Source organism: Oryzias latipes, chromosome 6, assembly GCF_053564925.1.
Source record: "Oryzias latipes strain Hd-rR chromosome 6, Olatipes_Hd-rR_3.1".
Classification (NCBI taxonomy): Eukaryota; Metazoa; Chordata; class Actinopteri; order Beloniformes; family Adrianichthyidae; genus Oryzias; species Oryzias latipes.
The window spans coordinates 1,627,853-1,649,317 of NC_136242.1; the positions used below are offsets into that span (position 1 = coordinate 1,627,853).

At 40.5% G+C, this 21,465-nt stretch overlaps 1 protein-coding gene across 3 annotated transcripts in view; it reads right to left on the bottom strand.

The window, feature by feature from the left end:
- Positions 1–6,928: 6,928 nt before the first annotated feature.
- The window catches only part of si:ch211-266k8.4 (uncharacterized), a 76,986-nt gene continuing 62,449 nt past the window's right edge, over positions 6,929–21,465 (bottom strand). For 2 of the 3 annotated variants that reach the window (XM_078948204.1, XM_023955426.2), the window contains exon 15: positions 6,929–7,217. In XM_078948204.1, the coding sequence (XP_078804330.1) occupies positions 7,151–7,217 (67 nt within the window). In that variant the 3' untranslated portion in view covers positions 6,929–7,150. Of the gene's footprint in view, positions 7,218–10,327; positions 10,426–21,465 lie in introns of those variants that run through there. The other variant, XM_078948203.1, reaches the window with a different exon arrangement.

Sequence of the window (21,465 nt, forward strand, 5' to 3'; positions counted from 1 at the left end):
TCCATAGAAAATGACTTACTTCCAACTGAAGGAAGTCGGTTCAGTGAGCTTTTTTTTGTGATACAGATGCCGCCATGTTGGTGCCAGACAGTTGGTCTGAGTCAACACCACTCTCACTAATCAGAGTTTTTGGAAGGCCACACCCCTACCATTTGAAAACTGGATCATAGAATCTGTCAGTCAAACGTTTTGAATGTTCAAAGTGAGAACACGTGCATAACTTGAATAACGTGCAATAAAGAGAACATATCCTAAAAAAAGAAGTTTATCAAGAACATGTTAAAAAAGGTATCAGATCAGGAATTACTCTTCTGACCAATAGAATGACTGAATAACAGCTGGTTGTTTCTCTATAGAAGTCTATGGGATTTTGGCTTCTTGGAGCCAGCGGGTACTTCCTGTTTGGAACGCCAGGGGGAGGACTCACTCAGTCCAGTTCTCTTATGCAGTCAATAGTCTTCACTTGTGAGAAAAATACCAACATAAAACAAACATTTCTCATTGTCTGCTTCCAAAGACAATTAGACTCATTTCTTCTTTTTTTCTTCTTTGTTTTTTTGCTTCTTTTATTTAAACTTGACTATAGCGCCATCCTAAGGTCTTAGTGTAAAACAACACATAAAACAAGACATATGAAACCTTAAATAAAATGTGGCAGTTACATGTTCAATTTCGCAAAGAATTTAATAATTTAATTTCACTTTGACTGATTGCAGCTGTTAAATGGTAAATGGTGTATACTTATATAGCGCTTTCTACCTTCTTACGAAGGCCCAAAGCGCTTTACAGTCACAGTCCCATTCACCCATGCACACATTCACACACTGATGGCGGCTCTGCTGCCAAACACTGGCGCCAACCTCCCACCAGAGGCAAAGTGGGGTTCAGTGTCTTGCCAAGGACACTTTGACACATGGGCGTGCAAGGCGGGAATCGAACCTGCAATATTACAATCATGGGTCGACCGCCCCACCGCTGCACCACGGCCGCCCTGTTAACGGTTCTTGGTCATGTTCCAGGAGCTCACGCTGGAGTTTGTATTACTAAACAGCCAAGCCTCATCAGTTCACTGGTGAATGGGATTAACAACTATTACAATAACCCTCTCAACAAATAAAAAAAGCATAGGCATGAAGAGAACCTGAGGTTCTTGATCCCTGCAGCCCATTTTCAGCACTGATAAACGGTTCCAGTCTCCAGAGCTGTTTACATCCACGCGTAGAAGCCCTCACACATGAAAAACATCTAGTATGTAAATAAATAAGAGTTAAATAAATACAGTTATTGGAATGTCAGGAAAGCCTCTTCTACAGTGTAACCCTTGAGCTAGCCTATGGGGTCAAGATGACCATTGACGTGTTCTTCCTACCATGTCAAAGGTGGATAAAGGTGAAGATGATTTCATGTAATCTATGGAAATCAGTGAAGATCACAAATCATTGAAGAAAAAAGGTTCAGAGCACTGTCTAGTGGGTCTAGATGACCCAGCTCCCAATGGTAAAGTGCCTAGGATAGCACAAGGGTTAGAAGAGCTCTCCCAGAAGCCTGTTTGGTTTGTCGCCTTGATAAATTGTAATAACGAGATTTAAGCATTTAAGTCCTGCAAACTGTGTTATCATCCCATCAGTTTGAGCCTCTGCCAGCTTTTGTTTACAAGACCGGTAATATCATAGGAAACTTACTTTCTTCAGGGAGAGACTTCCTGACCCTGAAGCAGAGCAGCGGCAGACACTTATGCACAAATACCTTTTAGAGGAACACTTAGAAGAAAGAGGAGCAGGAGAGTAATGCACAAATACCTTCAAAAAATGAGTCTTCTGACTGTTAGAGAATCTAAGAAATAATGCAGCATGTTTGGTTTTATATTACTGTAACCCTTGTGCTATCCTAGGCCCTTTACCATTGGGAGTTGGGTCATCTAGACCCACTAGACAGTGCTCTGAACCTTTTTTCTTCAATGATTTGTGATCTTCACTGGTGTCCATGGATTACATGAAATCTTTCCACCTTTATCCACCTTTGTCATGGTAGGAAGAACACCTCAATGGAAGGGTGGGGTCATCTAAGATAGCACAAGGGGTCAATGAGGTGCTACGGCCCTCCCCTGGGACATCCGGGAGTCTAGAAATTTAAATCCTCACCCTTCTGTTCTCCAGGTTTTCTTTCTGGAACTAAATTCTGAGAAAGAAAAGTGCTGTGGCTTCAAAGCTAAAACAGCGAGTGCACCTATAACTGAAAATGGAGGTCATGCAGTTGTCTCTTTCTAAACAGCGACCTGTTGTAAAAGCTGGTGTGATAGTCTCCTCTCCTCATTTATCCACAGAAGATCCAGAAGAAGTGAATGCATTCAGATGCAGCTCTGATCAGCCAATCAGGGAGCAGATAATAGAGACATCAGTGAGTATAAAGTGCATTTGAGTGAGAGGTTGAGGCGCTGCTGAAACCTGGAAAAGTTTTTTCTGAGGGAGTCTGAGCTCAGACATTTTTAAACTGGATCAGGTTTCAGTGTGTGTGAGTGTCATATTTATTTCTCCAAAATTTTGGTAATTTTTTATTCCAGAAATTATGGGTGACACAGTTACCACGGAAAAAAACAATACACATCAGAAATGCTTTCACACTTTACTGAATCACATTTCATGGACAAAAAGATCAGATTTTCACATAGACTTCATAATTAAGTATTTTTGCAAAATCTGCAGCATTATTTGTCCTCAGTTTATCTTTTTTTGGCAGACATGCAGAGCCTCTGATGGGTCTCTGTTAGAAACTCAGCATGTTGAAGCTGAAAGTTCCACAGAGCCTCGGAGAGCTTTGGTGGAGCTGCACATGAGGGCAGTGAGACAGAGCCGCAGGCAGGAAGTTTGCTCCGTTTCCAGCTTCACGTCATGCAGCTGAATGCAAGGAAGCAGATGCTGCCTTTCCCTTTCCTGCCTGTGCTACATCCATGACGAGTGTTCATTTCACACACAGCATGGCTGTATTTCACCTGCATGCACAGGGAGGCTTTGTGTGTTACCTCTGATATTGAACCAAAACTTCAATCTATTTGAGCTTTTCTTGGAAGTGTTTCAGAGTGGGGCAGGTTAGGATCATGTAGGGTGTGAGTTCCAGGACTTCCCCGCCTCCAGTCAATCCTGGTTGTGAACATTTACACATGAATTGCTTCAACGCTGACATCTGTGCACACAGACATCACATCCTTCATTCACAGAAAGAGGAGCTCTTGTTGCCCACGAATGTGTGACTAAGGTTAACCAGACCATCAACTGAAAGATGACAGTTAAACTTTTGTTGCCACACTAACTCATTTTGCATTCATTCTTTATTATAACATCTTCAATAATATTGATTTGCATCATTCTAATTGTCTTTTATAGCTCTGCAATTTTCTCAGTTTAATGTATGTAAAGGATTATATCTTAGCATCCGTTTTACACTTTTAGCATTTATTCTAAATATTTTACCCATTTTTTTTATTTTTACTTTTTCAGATAAGTTTACTTGAGGGTTTATATTTCAAGATTTTCATATGAAACATTTAGCATGTTAGGTTTCACTTTTTCTGACCCCTTACTATTTATTTAAACATCTGAAAAAGTTAGGCTTTGATTAAATGCAAAAGCGATCATTTGAACATTAAAATAGATTTATATTTTATTAGCATTGTTTAAAATTATGTAGTTATTCTCCTTTGAAGAATTAATGTTTGGATTCAAAGTTGAGAGCTAATCAACGTTCCACTCTGGTGTTTCTAACAAACTTGTGGCTTTTTCTGATGATGGAGGACATATTTAAAGAAAAACCTTATCTGGCATTTCTGAGCATTTCTTTATACAAATTGTTTGAAAAAGATTGCATTTGGTACGTAGAAAATATGCTGGGCAGGCCACAAGCTTTGCTGCTCCCAGTTCTAAGTAACAGAGAGGCAAAGGGGGGCGGGGTTGCTCCATGCCAGCAGCCCCCCCCCCCCCCCTTTCAACTCAGAGGTGAATTTCTAACGAACTCCTGCTGCTTTGCAGAAACTATGTCCTAAAAAATGGCTAGTTTTTTTTTTGTTCTGTCCTAAAACAGCATAATCATAATTAAAGGACCACCGGAAACACTTTCACAGTAAATCCAAAGATGATCGGAGAACGGATTTGATTTTCACAGCAGAATTTCTTCGGTCCAGAAACTCTCCCTTCTTCTTGTTAGTAGTTGTAATGTGTACATGTTTATATGTGAACATTTTTGGAGCCAACAGGTATGTTTGTAAAATGTGTGTGTGTGTGTGTGTGGACAGGCTCCGCCCCTTCTAGATGTGTATTACATCTGAACCTGACCGTAATGATTATAAACATTCAGCAACTTGTTGCTTTATGCTGCGTCATGGTTTTACCCCCCCCCCCCCCCCCCCTTCTATACTCCCCCTCCTCCCCCCTCGCTAACATCCTTCTCTCTTCGACCCTCCTTTTCTTTTCCGTCAGGTCCAACAAAAAGCTGTTACAAATATAATTAAGATGAATAAAGTTTAGTCTAAATTACAAAAGGGGTTTGTTCAAATATACCTCTGGTGTGTCAGAAGATCCATAACCCATGTTGTAACAGTAAAATATGTCCAACACAAGAGGCCTTCAGGACAAGTTAAGGGGAAAAAAAAGAATTCCTTCAGACCGTCTGCTGTGGTCAGGAGCAGAACTTCAGGAGGTTTCCAGCGTTTGATTGCTGATCGAGACTTTGGGCTGTAGGACTCCTCTGTACCTTCCCCTGGAATGAAGGAATGCAATTGTAGATTAGCCCAAGCGGGAGGATGTCAGGGAACAGCTGGAAATCATTAACCTCCACTCTCTGTCCAGCTTTGGATCGTTCATATTTGCTACTACAATCAGTTTTTTTTGTACAATGTTGGTGAGTTTAATGTTCGTGTTCAACGGTCAGTAAGAATAAATTTGGTTGGAAAACGTTGAAAATGTGTGCACCAACAGTTGTGAGGGATTTTCAAATGTGAGGTCCAGAAACCTCAAAGACAGAAAGAGACTGTTACCTGTTGCAGCTCAGGTGGGCTCTTCAGATCAAATAAAGTGCTCACAATGAGGCCTTCACTGACTCAATAGTGCGTGACCTCAGCTGTGACTCAGAGCTCTACAGCTGTTCCCGCTTTCTGAACGCTCATGTATAAATCAAGAAGGATCAGAACCTCCACCTCTAAAGTGGGAGCAGTAATAACACGTTTCCTTTCTTGCATTTGTCATACTTTAACCCAAACAGCAATTTTCTGCCAGAGACTTCATACAAAAGGCATTTATCCTTACAACAAATCATCTGGACCATTAAAACAGAGTAACATTTGAGTGTTGCTCAGATAAGCTCCTCCTTCTTCACATTCATCACACGAGGCAGCTTGAAACGCCAAAAAACTGTTTTCTGTAAACTTTGGACACAAATAAGCGTCGGTGACGAAACGTCTGCAGAGGTTTAATGTTTGTACTGCACGGACTGCTGGTTACACAAAGTGTGCAGCCTAGCGAGCACAGGTATGCCAGGCACCCCCCACCCCCGCAGGTCGGCTTTGATCCTGAACTGCTGGGTCAAACCACTGCCAGGTCAGAGGGGCCAGGCCTACATTCCTCAGCTTTTAATTGGTGACTATTGAAACATTTCCATCTGCAAACAGAGTACGGAGCTTATCAGAGAAGGAGAAACTTTCCCACAATCCCTGAGCAGACGGCCTGTTTGTGCTTGTTGCAGCTGACTGCGCTCCACCAGAATCCAGTCCAGTGTGTTTTCTGTCTTGGCACAGATTGACACTAAATCAGGCTTTGCTGTCGTCACACAAAACCAGCAGAAATCACCATGGAGACGCGTGGATTTACAGGTGAACGGCAACTTTGGAGCTTTTCCACCATCAAAAACATGACGGAGGACTTAACCCCATTTGTAATTCAGAAGATCAGTTACAAATAACTGAATCAACAGATTAATGAAAAAGGTTTCGCAAATCCAGAAACAACAAGGAATCTATGAAGACAAAAGGTTTTACAATTACATTTAGGATTTACGTGACTAAAGGTCTGTACATTTATTAAACAATAAACCACAAGTTATTCGTCTAATAAAAAGCAATTTACTGTGGAACTTTAAAGCGTTGTTTCATGAAGTATCTAGTGGTAAACTTGAATTAGAAATCTCATTTAGTACTTCTTTTTTTAACTCAATGTTGATCTTTAAAAAACTGTCATCGTTTCTAAAGACCTTCAGAAATCCTCCAGATTTCTTGCCCTAAAGAGAATCACAAGACGACGTCGCAGAATTCTACACTGGTTTCTTGAATGTGTCTTGCTGTACATTTATAGTCAATTCCTTGTTGCAGTTGGCATGCATTTGGGACAGTAGAAATGGGTCTGCATCATCTTCTGAATGAAGAGCTTGCTGTGAAAGATTTCTGGACCCTGCAGGTGCAGCAACAGAGATCTCTGTGTGAGTAACAGGGCCTTCTCAGCGGATAGCGGCTGCATAAAGCGGTACATTTAATTCCATCCACAGCTCTAATTTGGGCTGAAGAACAACTGCTGCTGCTGCTGCAAGTCTTCACCAATGTCATAGATCTTGTAACATGTGTTTCAAACACAGAAATCTGGTTTCAGAGCAGTTCCTGCTGACACCCAGAAAGTAAAGCAGACTCTGCACATGCTGACTGTGTACATGCAGAGAATGCCGTCACTTAAAAGACAAGACCCCAGTGACCCAGTTGAACCAGGATTTTCCACGCACCCGCATAGATCAGACTGACAACAAGCAGCAGCTCCTCACTGTGGGGAGTTTGATTCAGGGTCCCACTGGGATCAAACGCACCTCTGTGGTAGGATCTGACATCTTTGCATGAGCAATTTAAGAAATCTGCAGAAAAGAGACAAGCACACTCATTAATCACTAAGATGACTCCAAGGAAAGCAAGATCAATATTTTATTTGTAGCTACAACAGGAGCAAGAAAGGCTGGAGGACAACTGGAAGAGCAACCAGCAACAGCGCATAAACAAAAAAGTTTCAAAAGTAGATCTTTGAGTTTCTACACAAAAACAGGCAGCTTAAAACCAAAAACATAAAGACAAAAACATGACACTCTAAAATCATGTTCATAACAATCCTATTTCCGTCTTCATTGACCCTCAGATCAGCCGAGACTCTCTGGTATTCCCGACCCGGGCGCCACTCTGATGACCGTGTGACGCCTCTCTGAAAGAGCAAACAGGAAAAAATAGAGTCCAAATCTGGATTACACTGAAAAATCAACACAGAATTTCACAAAAAATCAATTACATGATTAGAACAACCAAGATCAGAGACAGAGAAGCTTTCCAATCAAAAAAAGCAGCCATCAATCGTTGTTTTATGAGCAATAATCAAGTCATTTTTACACTTGTTATTGGAAAACTGAAAAAGACGATGTTTTTTAATCAGTTAAAGTAAACTAGATAATTAGGACTGATGTCTATTTGTTTCTCTGTTCCAACTTTGGTCAAAGGATCCTTTTAGAGCTGGAATCCCTTCCCTGCAGAAACTTTCCCAAAGTGAAGCACATGTGATCGCTTCTTCAGTCCTTCTTTTGGTCGTCAGACAGCTTTCACCCCATGAAGAGCTCCTCTGGTGGATTAAAACATCAGAAATCGACAGACAGAAGTAGAGACGCCGTCTGTGGGAAAACGCTTTTTTCAGTTGTTGAAGTTCCGCCTGATTGTGCGTTTCTGTCGATGTGAGAAGAGATTAGCCTGAGCAGGTTAGCTATGGTAGCTTTAGCTGCATGTGGCTGGAGACGGGCAGCAGCCGCTGACGGGCTCAAACACGGAGAATAAAACGACCAGTAAACATCATCCAGTGCCGAGGCCACTCTAGTCCTCCTTACAGCACAACCACTGAAATCAGATGTTCCAGTTGCTCCATAAATCCAAGCTTTTGCATTTATATACTAGACGATGACCAAATAAACTGCTAGTTTTATAAAAAGGGAAGCAAACATGATGCTGGAGGTTTTTTTGGCACATCTTATTGTTTGTGAAGTTCTTCAGTCTAAAAACCATTCAGACTCCAAGATCCTCCTCTGATTCTTTTGTACTTTTCTTGGAATGGAACACGTCCAATGCTTTCATCAGTGTCAACCGTTCTAGTATCAGTCAGTCGAGCAGAGACGACGCAGAGGCATGCTTCCACAAAGTCCACACATTTCTGAGAGAAATGTCACGAAAGAAAAAGATATTCATTCAGTTATTAGTACTTTAATCTCGTTATTTCTTTAACATTAAAGTTATTTTTCACAACAAGCAGACTATTTCATTGGAGGTGTGACGCGTTGTCAAGGTAACGGCTAAAGAGCCTGCACCGATCTCGCTCTGCCACAGCGAAGATGTTAAGTGATCAATAGCATCATTTCAGAGGGAAAGTTTACCTCTTAATGTTTGTTTTAAGTTATTTTGCATTCTTTTTAAAATGTTTTCAAGGTCATGTTATGATATAAGATAACTTACTACAAAGACCTTTTCTAAAATGTAGCAGTGAGCTGAATTTGTGACACTTTTGGCTGTTTTGTTGCAATCTTTACAGTCATTTAACAATAAATTCACTTGGTAATCAACTATTGTTGGTGCAAAAATAATGTCATTCTTTTTCATTTTAATTTCCTTCAAGAAATGAAAAAAAAAATCAGCAAAAACGTAATTATTTTAACAAATATTTCAGCTTTCTATATTTTTTATATGTAAACTTCAGAGGTTAGCTGTAGCTGGCAGCATTCACAGGAAATTGATAGGAAATTTTTTAATTACAAGAAAAATTTGGGACAGAAAGTTGTTGCTTCCACCTTTGTTTGAGAGGGGAAAGGTCTCTTCATTTCATGGTGGAGAACTTCACTTGTGGGCACAGTCAGGTGAGGCTCTGCCTGTCTTACTTGAAGACTCTGGGGGTGTCCTCTGTGTGTATTGTACAGTAACGAACAGTTCTTATCCAGGTAACATCAGTCAGGTGGTCTGAGCTCAGGTTCCTTCTGCTTCTAAGAGGCTGTGTGACACAATGCATACAAGCTGGAAAGGTAGACGATAACAGCATGACTCAAGCGAAGGTGTAAAAACTCCAAGAGCAGCTAGAAAAACCAAAAAGGGGCTGCAAACACAGAAAACATTGCTGACCAAAGGAGGCAGAAAAACTTTGATCGGTCTACTTAGGCCGGCAGTCTTCATCAATAATCAAAATGGGGGACAAAGGCAGGTGCACACAGACGGCCCCAGTAAAGACATTTTCTGCTGTGACTCAGCCAATGGGCTCAGTTACTCAGCTCTTTCTGACCCTTCAGAACAGGACACCTGACACCAGAGACCCAAACAGCCCTGAGAACCACAAGCTTGGCACAAGTCACTGGAAACAGCTTTTTCCCACCGTTATTGTTTCGTTTGTTTTTTACATTTTTTTTAGTGTTTAATGATTCAACAACAAAGTGAAAGCACAAGTTCTAAATGTGCTAACATAGTTTAAAATAAACCTTTTTACAGTGGGAGCTCCATTAAAATCCCCACCAGGAAATGCTAATTTAACCCTGAAGTTTGGTTTCTTTGCATCTAAAAGGACTTTCCTGTGTAATGTGACGACTAAAGTGCTGATTTAAAATACACTTTTTCTGACCCATTTCCTGTCCGGATCATGTCATGACACGGACACATTGCAGCTTTTCTACTATTAATTGCAGCTCATCTTACAGTGTTCATGAGCAGATGAGGTTTGTCCAGCTCTGTTTGCTCTTGTAGTTCTTAAAAATATTAGAACAAAAATCACGGAAAGGTTTTGAACGAAGACCACCCGTTTGATTTTTCAATTGAATGCACTCCGCTTTGAAAGTAATACTATCATTAACCAATTCTCTGACCGACTGGCTTCTGCAGTCTTCATCAGCTGTCATTAGGGCTGCACGATATGAGGAAAACTTGCGATATGCGATAATACTGATCAATATTGCGATGACGGTATAACATGCGATAAATAAACAAATAGCAAAAACAACAAAAACATTTCCATTTCACTGCAAAAGTTCAAAGTCAAAATACCTTAAATTATTCCCAAAATGACCCTCGTCTAACTAGGAGGGCGACATCTAACATAAAAGCTCCATCTAATTGGTCAAATGCATAAAGGGACTTATTCAATTCATTAAATACTTCAAGTTGCCATAAGATTGTTTTAGCACATTTTAGGTTTACCATTTATTGCGAAATTATTATTATATATTATTAAGTTAAATTAATTTATTTTTTATGATTTTATTAAATTATGATATGAAAGATTGTTAAAATAACTCGTTCCCCCTCTCCTCTACTGGTGTTAAAGGGATAAATTGTTCTGTGCGCTTCACTTAGCTTCATCATTCTTCTTGGAGGTCTGGTACCACTCAGGTTTGGGTTTTCTAAGAAAAAATGAGCAGAACTTTGCATTAAAAAACAGTTGTTCAAAAATCTTAACTCTGTCAAGAGAGGATTTTTTTAAAATGGAGAAAAAAAAGTTCACATGGCTTTAATATGTTTATATTTGCCGACATAGTTTGAGTTTATTATGTTTGTTTAATTTTTTTTTAAACAATTTTAATGATTTAGGGGGAAAAAAATTACCAACCTACATCAATACAAAGGAAAACTGTGAAAGGGCAAACATTTCTTTAAGGTAGTACGTAATGGTGTACGATTATTTAAGAACTAGGCAGTAAAAAAGACTTTGCTCACACTCAGCACACTGTGTGTTGAGGTGACAATAGGTGGAGGTGAGGGCTGAACTCAAGCACAGGTGATAGGAGGAAGGAAGAGGAAGATAAGGAAGCACAAACGGCTAAGCCAAAAAAAGAAACAAACAGCCCTTCAATGAATTTCCTGTGGGAAACAAAAACAGTCTCTTTCTAGTGTTTTGTCAAAGCTCCCTTCCCTACCTGTCTGCTTGCTTAGCCAAAATACACCAATCTGACAACTCACTGGCAATTTCTGTCTTTCACAAGCCGAGACAAACGGGTCACACACCATCAGCCTTTACAGGCGGGCCGCTCCCTCATCCTGTGCTCAGCAGATGTTCACACTAAGGCGGCACTGATACCATCTGTGATATGGCTGATGGGAAGTTACTGAAGAACTCTAGCATGACAGTTTATCTAAAGCAAGAAAGGTCCAGCTCAGGTGCACATCTGATAACAGCCTCTGCTGTTCCTCACATGCACGTTTAGTTTTTCTTACATTTTAGTGCCACAATGTTAGGAAATGATTACAAACATAATTGATGCTCTTAGCTAGCTCTGTTCAAATGGAGGTGAAAGCTAATAAATGTTACATCTTTATTTGTTCACACAGCACTCTCACAATTTACACCAATGGTATGGACCAGTGCACCCCCAAACTCCCACAATAGGTGGCAATACACTGTATGCCCTTCTACCAGGCTTGGCTCCTCCCTTTAGTGGGTCGCCACAGCAAATCCTTTGTCCCCATCTAACCCCATTCTCTGCATTCGGGTCGCTAACACCAAGCACCATCCTATTATTGATGACAACATCCATGAACGTCCTCCCTGGTCTTCTTCTTCTAGTCCTCTTTCCTGATGCTTATCTACAAGAAGGGTTTGTGTAAAACAAAGACGTCACAGACCTAAAACTGTAACTATATTTTTCACTGTGGTCTTTCTTTAGAAAACAACATTTGCAGTTTGGTTAACGTTGGAGTTCTTTGTGGAGATGTTTGTAACACAAGATGTTATTTAACTGCTGCCACAGCTTTGAAGAATTTAACCCCATCAAGATATCACAGCAGATCCATACAGCTCCCAAGTCTTCTGGACGGACTCCTGAATCAGCTTCAGCCCGGTTCACTCAAACAGGTCAGATAATGTGATCCCTAATAATGGAGGAATCACAAAACCAACCAGAATTTAGGCGCCAGTTTCATCACCTGACAACCAACCGTGTGAGTGTGCCCTCAGGAGAAAACCAAATACTGAAATGGACCAAACCACCTAGAAAATAAATAGTGTTCCCTCACTAGATCGTGGTTCACCTTTTGTGGTCTCGCTGTTTCACGGATTTCTTTCAGCGCACATTGACATTCTTATTTTCTTTTCAACAGTGCATTGTGTTCTGCATCCCAATTGGCTTTTGATCTTGTCAATAAATCTCTTTTGTGTTGTGTCTCCCGTTCAGAAACGTTTTACATGAAGTTTGACAGAGTTATATAATTCTTTATCGTGATCAGATCTTTGTTTTCATTCTATAATACTGGACTTTTTTTCTGTAAAGGTGAGAACTTTGAAAGGAATGTGTGAAAATGTTCATGTCTGTCTGAGAAAAGTGTAGAAACTGTTTTGTGAGGAGTTCTAAAACATCTGTAAACATACTTTGGGGATTTCACCTATCGCAGGTTATTTTTAGAAAGTAACTCCTGCGATAAACTAGGGAACAATGTGAATAAAATTATCACGCAGTTTATTTCAAGGAGCTATCGTCTGCAAAATACACGACCAGAGAAGAAAAGAGCATGAAAAAGAAGAATTACTAGCTCGCTAACTATTTTACCAACTACATCTATAAAGTCCAGAGAGAGTCTGCCTGCATTCACACTGAAGGGAACTGCACCGGAGTTCTTCTGCAAGTGATTAAAGTCTCTTGTTGTAGAGTTCTTATGTTTGATACAAAGTTCAGGTTAACCTTTAAACTTAAACTCAAACTTTATTTGTTTAGCATCGTTCATTCATTATGAAGCGCAAAGTGCTTTACATGAAAATCAAACAAATTAACTGTTAATAAAAATTAAAAGTGTTTAAAAACAGAAACATGTTTAAAAAAAGAAAACAAAAAAAATGACATTCACACAAACAAGACAACCCCCCCCCCATTCATTCCTCCACCCAATCAGTTCCCCCCGAATGCAACCCTTACATTATGTTACAACAAATACTTAATAACTGCAGCTCTGAATTATGGGGATCTATTTATTTTAGGGCCCTGCCTGACCACAGGGGCCATAGCCGCAGTGCCGGCCCGAAACATGGCAGTGCGGGGGCCACTCTACAGTTATTAGGCTGCAGAGCAGGACCCAAGTCGCTCCAGTGAGAATGAGCAGAGCAGCAAAAGCACCCCCCACCACCCCCACCCACAGGAAGAGGTGGTAGCCCCCCCAGAACAATGGCTCCTCCTGACAAAACAAGAGGACCACCGATGGGAACTAGACCTGGATTGGACTAGAACCATCCATGTGAACATCTGATCTAAACAGCCGTTTTCAATACTTATTGCAAAGAATAGTTTAAAATAAAATGATCAATCATTAGATTGGCTTGACTGCTCACCATTCGCAGAAGATGAGCCTCACAACAGAATGTTTACTCCATTTTTTTTGGTGTACTTTCTAGTGGCTCTCAAGAATCCTAAAAAGTAAAGGGAACCTTCCAGAGCGACGTTCTGCCCCAGAGACGTCTGAGATGAATAACAGGAGCCTCGCTGAGTTTGCAGCTTTCAGTCGGACTGAGGTTTGACGCAATTCCAAAGGACAGACACACTATTTCAATGTAATGTCAGTAAATGCATCACAAAAAACACAGATCTTCCAGAAAAACTCTTTATTTTCTGAAATCTGTGGAATAAAACAAATAAACGTTTAAAAAGAATTACACAATTTTGTAATCCTTGCAGTTTTTAGTTTCTCCATTTGCACCAGAGTAAATCTGAAAGGACCATGTCTGCCTGAATGTCTTTATGAAAGGGCTATAGATATGATGAAATATATTCAAATTGTTAAGTGTAAATGGCTTCCTATTTTTAGTTAAATCTGTCGTTTAAGATTGAATGTATCAGCGGATTGCACAAAAAACGTTTTCCTGTTGTGAGGGTCAGCTTCTGGGCATTCACACAGGACTGGAAATGAATGAATTATACCCACAACGAGCTGGTTTCATAGAAAGGTAAACACAAGCCAACAAGTGCAAATGTTTAAGCAAGGGAATCGTGAATGCACCACACCTCAGTGACCATCTGGAAGAGAAAACACAGCCGATCGAGCAGGAATTTACTTTTCATTTTTCATCAAGTTTCACTGCCTATTGAAAACAGGACAATGCATCAGATTTAAGGCATGGCCTGGAAACATGTCATATCCTCTAACCTTCCTTCAATGGCAGATTAGTGAACAGAAACGGTGAGATTTAAGCAAACACTTTCACACGTACATATTTAATAAAGGTCAATGCACCACATATGGATGCTCAGGAAATGATTCTGAGTGCACAGATGAATAAAGAATCAAGGATTCATTAGGTTAGGATTTTAACAGGATTATTCCTGGGTTGTTTTTTGTGCTGTCTGCTTTTTGACATGAGTATGTGGTGTTTTACGGCATTTGTAAAGATACTAGTAAAACATCACCTAAATACACTTGACCTAGTTCTGGGTGCTCCAGGGTTTTATTCTGTACAGAAAACTCTTGGCTCACACAGTTCTCTATGCAAACTTGTCTACACAGCTTCGTTAAAAAAATAAATAAAAAACAGATTTGTGACCTTAACCTACAAAACGTCATTGTTAGCCTGGCAGAGAATAACTCCAAAGAATGTCTCAGCTTCAGTCCTGAAATGCTGCAGATAATTCGGTTTGATCACAGACAAGAAATCTGATTTTAAACGAGCATTCAGTTTCTGTCCTGGTCTGATCCAGAGCTGGTTTTCTCTGAGGATCCTCCTGGTTTAGCTCACTTGAACTTTGGTTAAACCCAAACAAATGAACTTTGCTCCTCTTGAGAACAGAGTCTCTGTTCACCAGCAAATGAACTCTGGTGTGGTTCACTTGCATGTGAATGTAGGCTGTGTTCTGGTTTTTACCTACTCATCTAACTTACTAAACAACACAACTTAAATTCATTGATTTTCACAAAGCTTAAAAAAGTATCAAGAAACATAGTAGAAACAGCTGAAATACTGCCATGAACATTCTAGTTCCAAGACCCATAATGTGAAAGTCGGGTTCTAAAAGCTGCTGCATGTCTTTATTGTTTTTCAAACTAGGAAAATTGAATTGTCATAATAATGTGAGTGGCTCAGAAGCAGCAGCTTCTTTACAGAGTTTAGGTGAGGTTAAGATAATGAACCTTTGCTATCAGGTTTCCAGTCACCACTCGGGTTCAGGTTTGTGTGGCTTCTTTCAGCCCAAGACCTGAACTGTGTTTGCTCCTGAAAGACTCAAGGCAGAGTCTTTGGTCAAGAAGCCACTCAGGTGTGGGTCTATTCCTGTGACACAGTTGTTTCCCTCATACGTGAGCCTCCCTGTGCCATCATTCACAGCTAAACCTCCAGCAGCCGAAACTGCCAGGAGTCGCTTAGCATCGTGAATGATTTAGATCTTTTACGCTGGAGGAACAGTAATTAACATAACATGGATCACATTCTGCCAGATTGGATAAAACTACATTAAGTCAATAAAAGTTAAACATTGGAGCAATAATGACACAGAACATCCTGAGGTTTAACAGTTGACAGAGTAATTATCAGCTGTTTTACTGAGAGGAACCAAACAAGCAGATCAGTTTGAGGTGCTGCAGGAGCCATCAATGTCTGCAGGATTACAGACCATTTTCATTCAATGTATTGGTTCCTAACAGAGAAAACAGCGTTATTATCTCTAGTTTACAGTGGAATTTGCCTGACATGAACCGTTTGAAATTGTTCAAGCAGGCATTTAATAGGGATAAGGAAAATTTCACAACCTCTACTTTTTTTCTATTCACAAAATCACAAACAAAAAAAAATTATGCACATGAAATGGAAAAACATTATACCACCTTCATGTCCAAAAGAATAAACACAAGTTTCTTTGCCTGCACAACCTTAAGGCTAGGTGGTGTTGTATTTATCAGACACGCCCTTAAAGTCGGATGACGCTGAAGTTGGCGTCTGATTTTTTTAGTCTCCACTTTGACAGTTGTGGGGTTAGGGAAAATCCATATCTCATTTTAATGGTTCCTACATGAAATCTACTCAAATAATTAAGTTTAAATGAGCTGCTGATATTTTACAGAGGCTGAAACGAAACTTTACCCTCAAAAGTTAAGGGAAAATTGAAGCTAAAAAAATGCGATGCCCACTTGGGGCTTTTACAGACCTGTTCATAAAATCATTGTCAGACATTTAACCAGTCAGCTGCCTGAAAAAGGTTTAGAAACACTGCAATAAAGCACCAATATTGAATTAAACGTGACGAGCATGATTTTCTTAGAAGATGCTACCATTACTGAATGAAAAAAACTTTTAAAGTTTAGTGCAGCTGGGGATCCAGACGGCGTGCAAACACTGATGAAGTCTGGATGAAGATGTTCAATCTGACAAACCAAAAGACAAAGGGCATGTAGTTTAGCTTGGTCTCACAATTGAGACTACAGCGGGGAAAATAAGTATTGAACACCTCAACATTTCTCTCAAAAAACACATTTCTAATTGAGCTATTGACACGAAATGTTCACCAGATGTCGGCATCAGCCCAAGTAATACACACATAGAAAGAAATCCAAACATTTATGTCCATAAATGAGGTTATGTGTAATAAAGTGAAATGGCACAGGGAATAAGTATTGAACACATGAAGAAAAGGAGGGGTAAAAAGGTCTGGCAAGCCAAGAAAGCAGCTGGAGTTTGTCAGTATTCAGAAGGTTAACCTGCCCCCTATTAGTGCAAAGTAATATCAGCTGGTATAGTCCTGATTGATGCCTTTTAAAAAGGTTTCTCACCAGCAAGGTGTTAGACAAGAAGCATTGCATGATGGGTAAAAGCAAAGAGCTGTCCAAAGAGCTACGCATTGGTTACAGGCGCATTTCTAAACTTCTGAAAGTTCCAGTGAGTACCATTGGGGCCATCATCCGGAAGTGGAAAGAACACGGCATTACCATAAACCTGCCACGGCCAGGTGCTCCTAACAAGATTTCAGACGGAGGAGTCAGAACAATCCTCAGAAGGGTTCTCCAGCAGCCCAGGACCACTCGTGGAGAGCTTCAGAAAGACCTGGAATCAGCAGGAACCGTTGTTTCAAAGAAAACAATGAGTAATGCACTCAACCGCCATGGCCTTCATGCACGCACACCACGCAAGACTCCATTTTTGAAGAAGAAGCATGTTGAAGCTCGTTTAGAGTTTGCCACACAACATTTGGATAAACCCATGACATTCTGGGAGAAGATACTCTGGTCAGATGAGACCAAAATTGAACTCTTCGGGTGTCATGAGACACAACATGTTTGGAGGAAAAATGGCACCGCACATCGCCCCCAAAACACCATCCCAACAGTCAAGTTTGGAGGTGGGAGCATCATGGCGTGGGGCTGTTTTTCAGCATGTGGTACTGGTAGACTTCATATCATTGAAGGAATAATGACTGGAGAAAAGTATGGAGACATTCTTGATCAGAATCTGCTGTCATCTGCCAGGCTGCTGAAGATGAAAAGAGGCTGGATCTTTCAGCAAGACAACCATCCCAAGCACACAGCCAAGGTAACACTCAACTGGTTGAAGAAAAAGAAAATAAAGCTGCTAGAATGGCCCAGTCAATCACCAAACTTGAATCCAATTGAAAATCTTTGGAAAGAACTGAAGATCCGGGTTCACAGAAGAGACCCCCGGACCCTTGAAGATTTGAAGGCAGTTTGTGTGGATGAATGGACCAAAATCACACCTGAGCAATGTATTCGACTGGTTTCTCCATACAGGAGGCATCTTGAGGCTGTAATCACCAACAAAGGTTTTTGCACTAAGTATTAAATAAATTTCAGTAAGCGTGTTCAATACTTATTCCCTGTGCCATTTCACTTTATTACACATACCTTCATTTATGGACATAAAGTTTGGATTTCTTTCCATGTGTGCATTACTTGAGTTGATGCCGACATCTGGTGAACATTTCATGTCAATAGCTCGATTAGAAATATGTTTTTTGAAAGAAATGTTGACGTGTTCAATACTTATTTTCCCCGCTGTATTACCATCTCCCTGGCAGAAACAGTGGTCCTCTGCTTTGTTTGAAGCAGTTCCTCAGCTGATGCAAACACTGCAGTTTCTACAGTTTAAACAGGATCAGGTGGAGATGTGTGTGTTTGATCATCCATTCCATTTTTACGTAACAACACTTCCATGTATGCAGCGCCCTTCGTAATGTCAGGGGACATATTTGTTTGTGTTACGGGGAAAAAAATCTGGATTTCTCCACTCCATGAGGCACGAAGCACTCAGACCCTCGTCGATTGGACGGCACATGCACATCAAACGTGTACACAAACAGACTTCCCCGGTGGGGGGAGATGCGAGGTGAGTGCAGGATGCCAAAGTGGCTGCCAGACTCCTGAGCGCACGACCAACAACACTGTAGGATCAGATGACCAGCCCCCCTTCAGCCCCCACACACGGTTTTACTGCATGAACCCTTCTGGCTGATTGTGTAGTCACATGTGCTTCGCTGTGATAATGTGATTTCACTTTGGCCACAGTCTGCTTTGATTATTTTTTTCTTAGCTCACCTGAATATCTAACTGTTAAAATAATAACACACTGACACAAACTCTTGGTAAATAAAGGAATTCTTTTGTTTTTTTAATGGTAAATACAATAAGGCACACTTAAAAACTTGAATAGTTTTTTCAAAAAATGCACCATGTGCTTCATAATCCATATAGTGCCTTCTACTGTGTATAGATTAATTGTGCTTACTACTGTCAAAGTGATTTTGACAGGTTCACGGCGCTCTGTCAAAATGTTTGGTTGGGTGTTCCTGTGAAAACGCTCATGTGGCTTGTGTTTGTGGTGTCAAGACTGTGTGTTTTTTTTTTAACGTGTCTCTAAAAAGTTTGGAAGTTAGTGTAGTCACGGTAAGATTTGTTTTAGAGGTACCTCAGTCGTGTTGCCGGTATTGTAAATCCTTTAACTTGTAGCGTGTTACAAGTATGGGTTAATGGCCGACAAAGTGTGTGTTATCACTTTTTAACGCACGCCGTGGAAGCCTGAACCGTCCGACGCGAAGTTTCCGCGAGGTGCGTTAAAAAGTGATAATGCACACTTCGAAGGCCATTAACCCGCTTATTCCATGGTCACTTACAATAGAAATAAATAGTAACCAGTTTTAAGTCCTTAATTCTTGTTTTTTCCCCCGATTTTCTCACAAAAAACATTATGTAACAAATAGTCAGCGCCAAACCACCGCTGCAGTCAAGATTCGGCGATATAAAGAAATATTTCTGTCAGACAACTCTTGCAGTAAGAAATATTTATTTCCACATACTTAATATTCACATTCTTTAGGTTGGCATTCACATCTTTTTCGTTTTGGCATAAGGCTCCGTTCAATTCCATGAGATAAATTTCCATAAAACTTTTGGGTAACAAAATCCCCCTTAACGGAGTCCACAGGTGGAAGCCGGGGAGGAGGGAGGGGCGACGAATGTAGCGCTGAAGGTAAGAAAGAGAATGAACAACTGCACACCTGGACTTAAATAGGACGCTGAGCAGGTGAGTTAATTAACTGAACCGCCCTAGGGGAGTAACCTGTAAAACCCTGCCGAGTGTCTGCCAGAAATTGCTACGGGGTCGCCCATATATACAATGATGATGATGGGTTGAATAAAGCATCAGTTCATAGAGAAAGTTCTCCTCTTACCGCTTGTTTTTGTCCAAATGGTGAAGCAAAAGGTTGTTTTAAAGAAGCCGGCACAGTGATACAAAACTAAGCTAGGTGCTTAGTTTTGGTTTAAGCTAGGTGACCGGAACTTATTTTTTCACCGTGGGGTTATCATGTGGTATATCACTTTTTAATGCACACCCAGCAGCCAATCAGAATCGAGTATTCATGGTATAAACAACTTCTAATGTGAACACAGTTAATAAAGATTGACGGACGCACTTAACTCTGACTTTTTTGACTCACCTAATGTGCCCACCGCTGCTAACCAGTAATCAAACCATCAAGAGATGACTTCTGAATTCTTTAAAAATCAGACAAAGTGATCTTCTGGATTATTCTTTCTCATTTTGTCCCTCATAGTTGAGGTATATGCTTTGTTGAAAATTACAGGCCTCCTCTTTTTAAATGGGAAAACTTAAACAATTGCTGGATAAATACTTTTTTGCCCCACTGTATAAAATTGTCCTTCAAGAGACCAAAAAAATTGCACATTGATGTAATCTATAAGTGAGTGTTTGTGTGCGTGCAGCTCAGCTTTTTTAAACGTCTATTTCTGATCATTTCTTATTGAAGGTAAACCCTAGTCTTTTTCCACATTCTGTCGCCTGAGTTTTTCTAAAATACTAAAACACGTTTAGAAGTGATCCAAAGTTTGACCTAGCTGAACAATACAAACCCTGCAGAGTCATGTGTTTGTGCGTCTGTTACAAAACAACATTTCTAGCTGAACACAAACACGTTGAGGTTTTATGACATCATTTTCATGACAGAACACTGTGTTCCCGTTTGACTGCCTTCTGGTTGAGCGGGTTCCCCGTCAGTCACAGTCAGTTTGCAGGTCTGGAAAACACGCTCTGCTGTCTGTCAGATCGTCAGCGGCTACGCTCGTCCAGGAAACAGGACATGCCGAAGAAGCACATGATGGAAGGGTCAGTTCGCTCAGGTCTGTCAGCTGATCACGCTATCAGGGGGGCATGATACCCCTAAACTGTCCCACTGCAACAAACAGCCATGTGGATGTCTAGGAATCATGGGACGTTGTCCTCAGTGCAGATTCTACGTGCAGCATTTTTACAATGTCTAGTAGTTTCATAAATGACTTAACTCCCTTTTAATATATATTTGTTCTACTCATCCATTTCCCAGATTAGAGGAGTTAGAGCAGCTGTTTCTGTGTGGAACAGCAAATGTGAAGTTTGCAGACTTTATCAGCGATGAAAAATGAAATCTTTTAGTCCCCAGCACCTGTGTGCAGGAAACGCTTTATTCTGATCTGGGCCGGCTTGCTTGTTGCTTTTGCTTGGAGAATGGGAGTGCCGGGCCTCCTGCAGGCCACAGCAGCATGTTCAACCACAAAGCAGCTGAACTCATCTGACTGGGCTTCCTATTATTTTCTTTACAGAAAAAAGCAGGATTTATATGTGATTTAAAAAATAGTAAAAATAAAATCAAATGACACATGAGGAATCTAAAAAAGATGTCCCAGCAGTCCTGCACAATTGTTATCCTGCCAGAAAGGATTTGCATAACTGATGGGGCAGAAAAAGCTTCGGAAACTCAACAGGAAGAGTCAACTCCTTCTGCCGGACATATGCGTCACATGAGTTTAACAGATTTCCACAGAACAAAGATATATATATAAAAAAAGCTAACCTGATGATAAGGGCTGTACGTGAAAAGAGAGAAATGCAAAATAAAAATGTCCCTCTGATTCAAAAAAGTCAGAATTAAAAAAATTAAACTTGATTTTTGCAGCAGATCTACGTTTTTCTA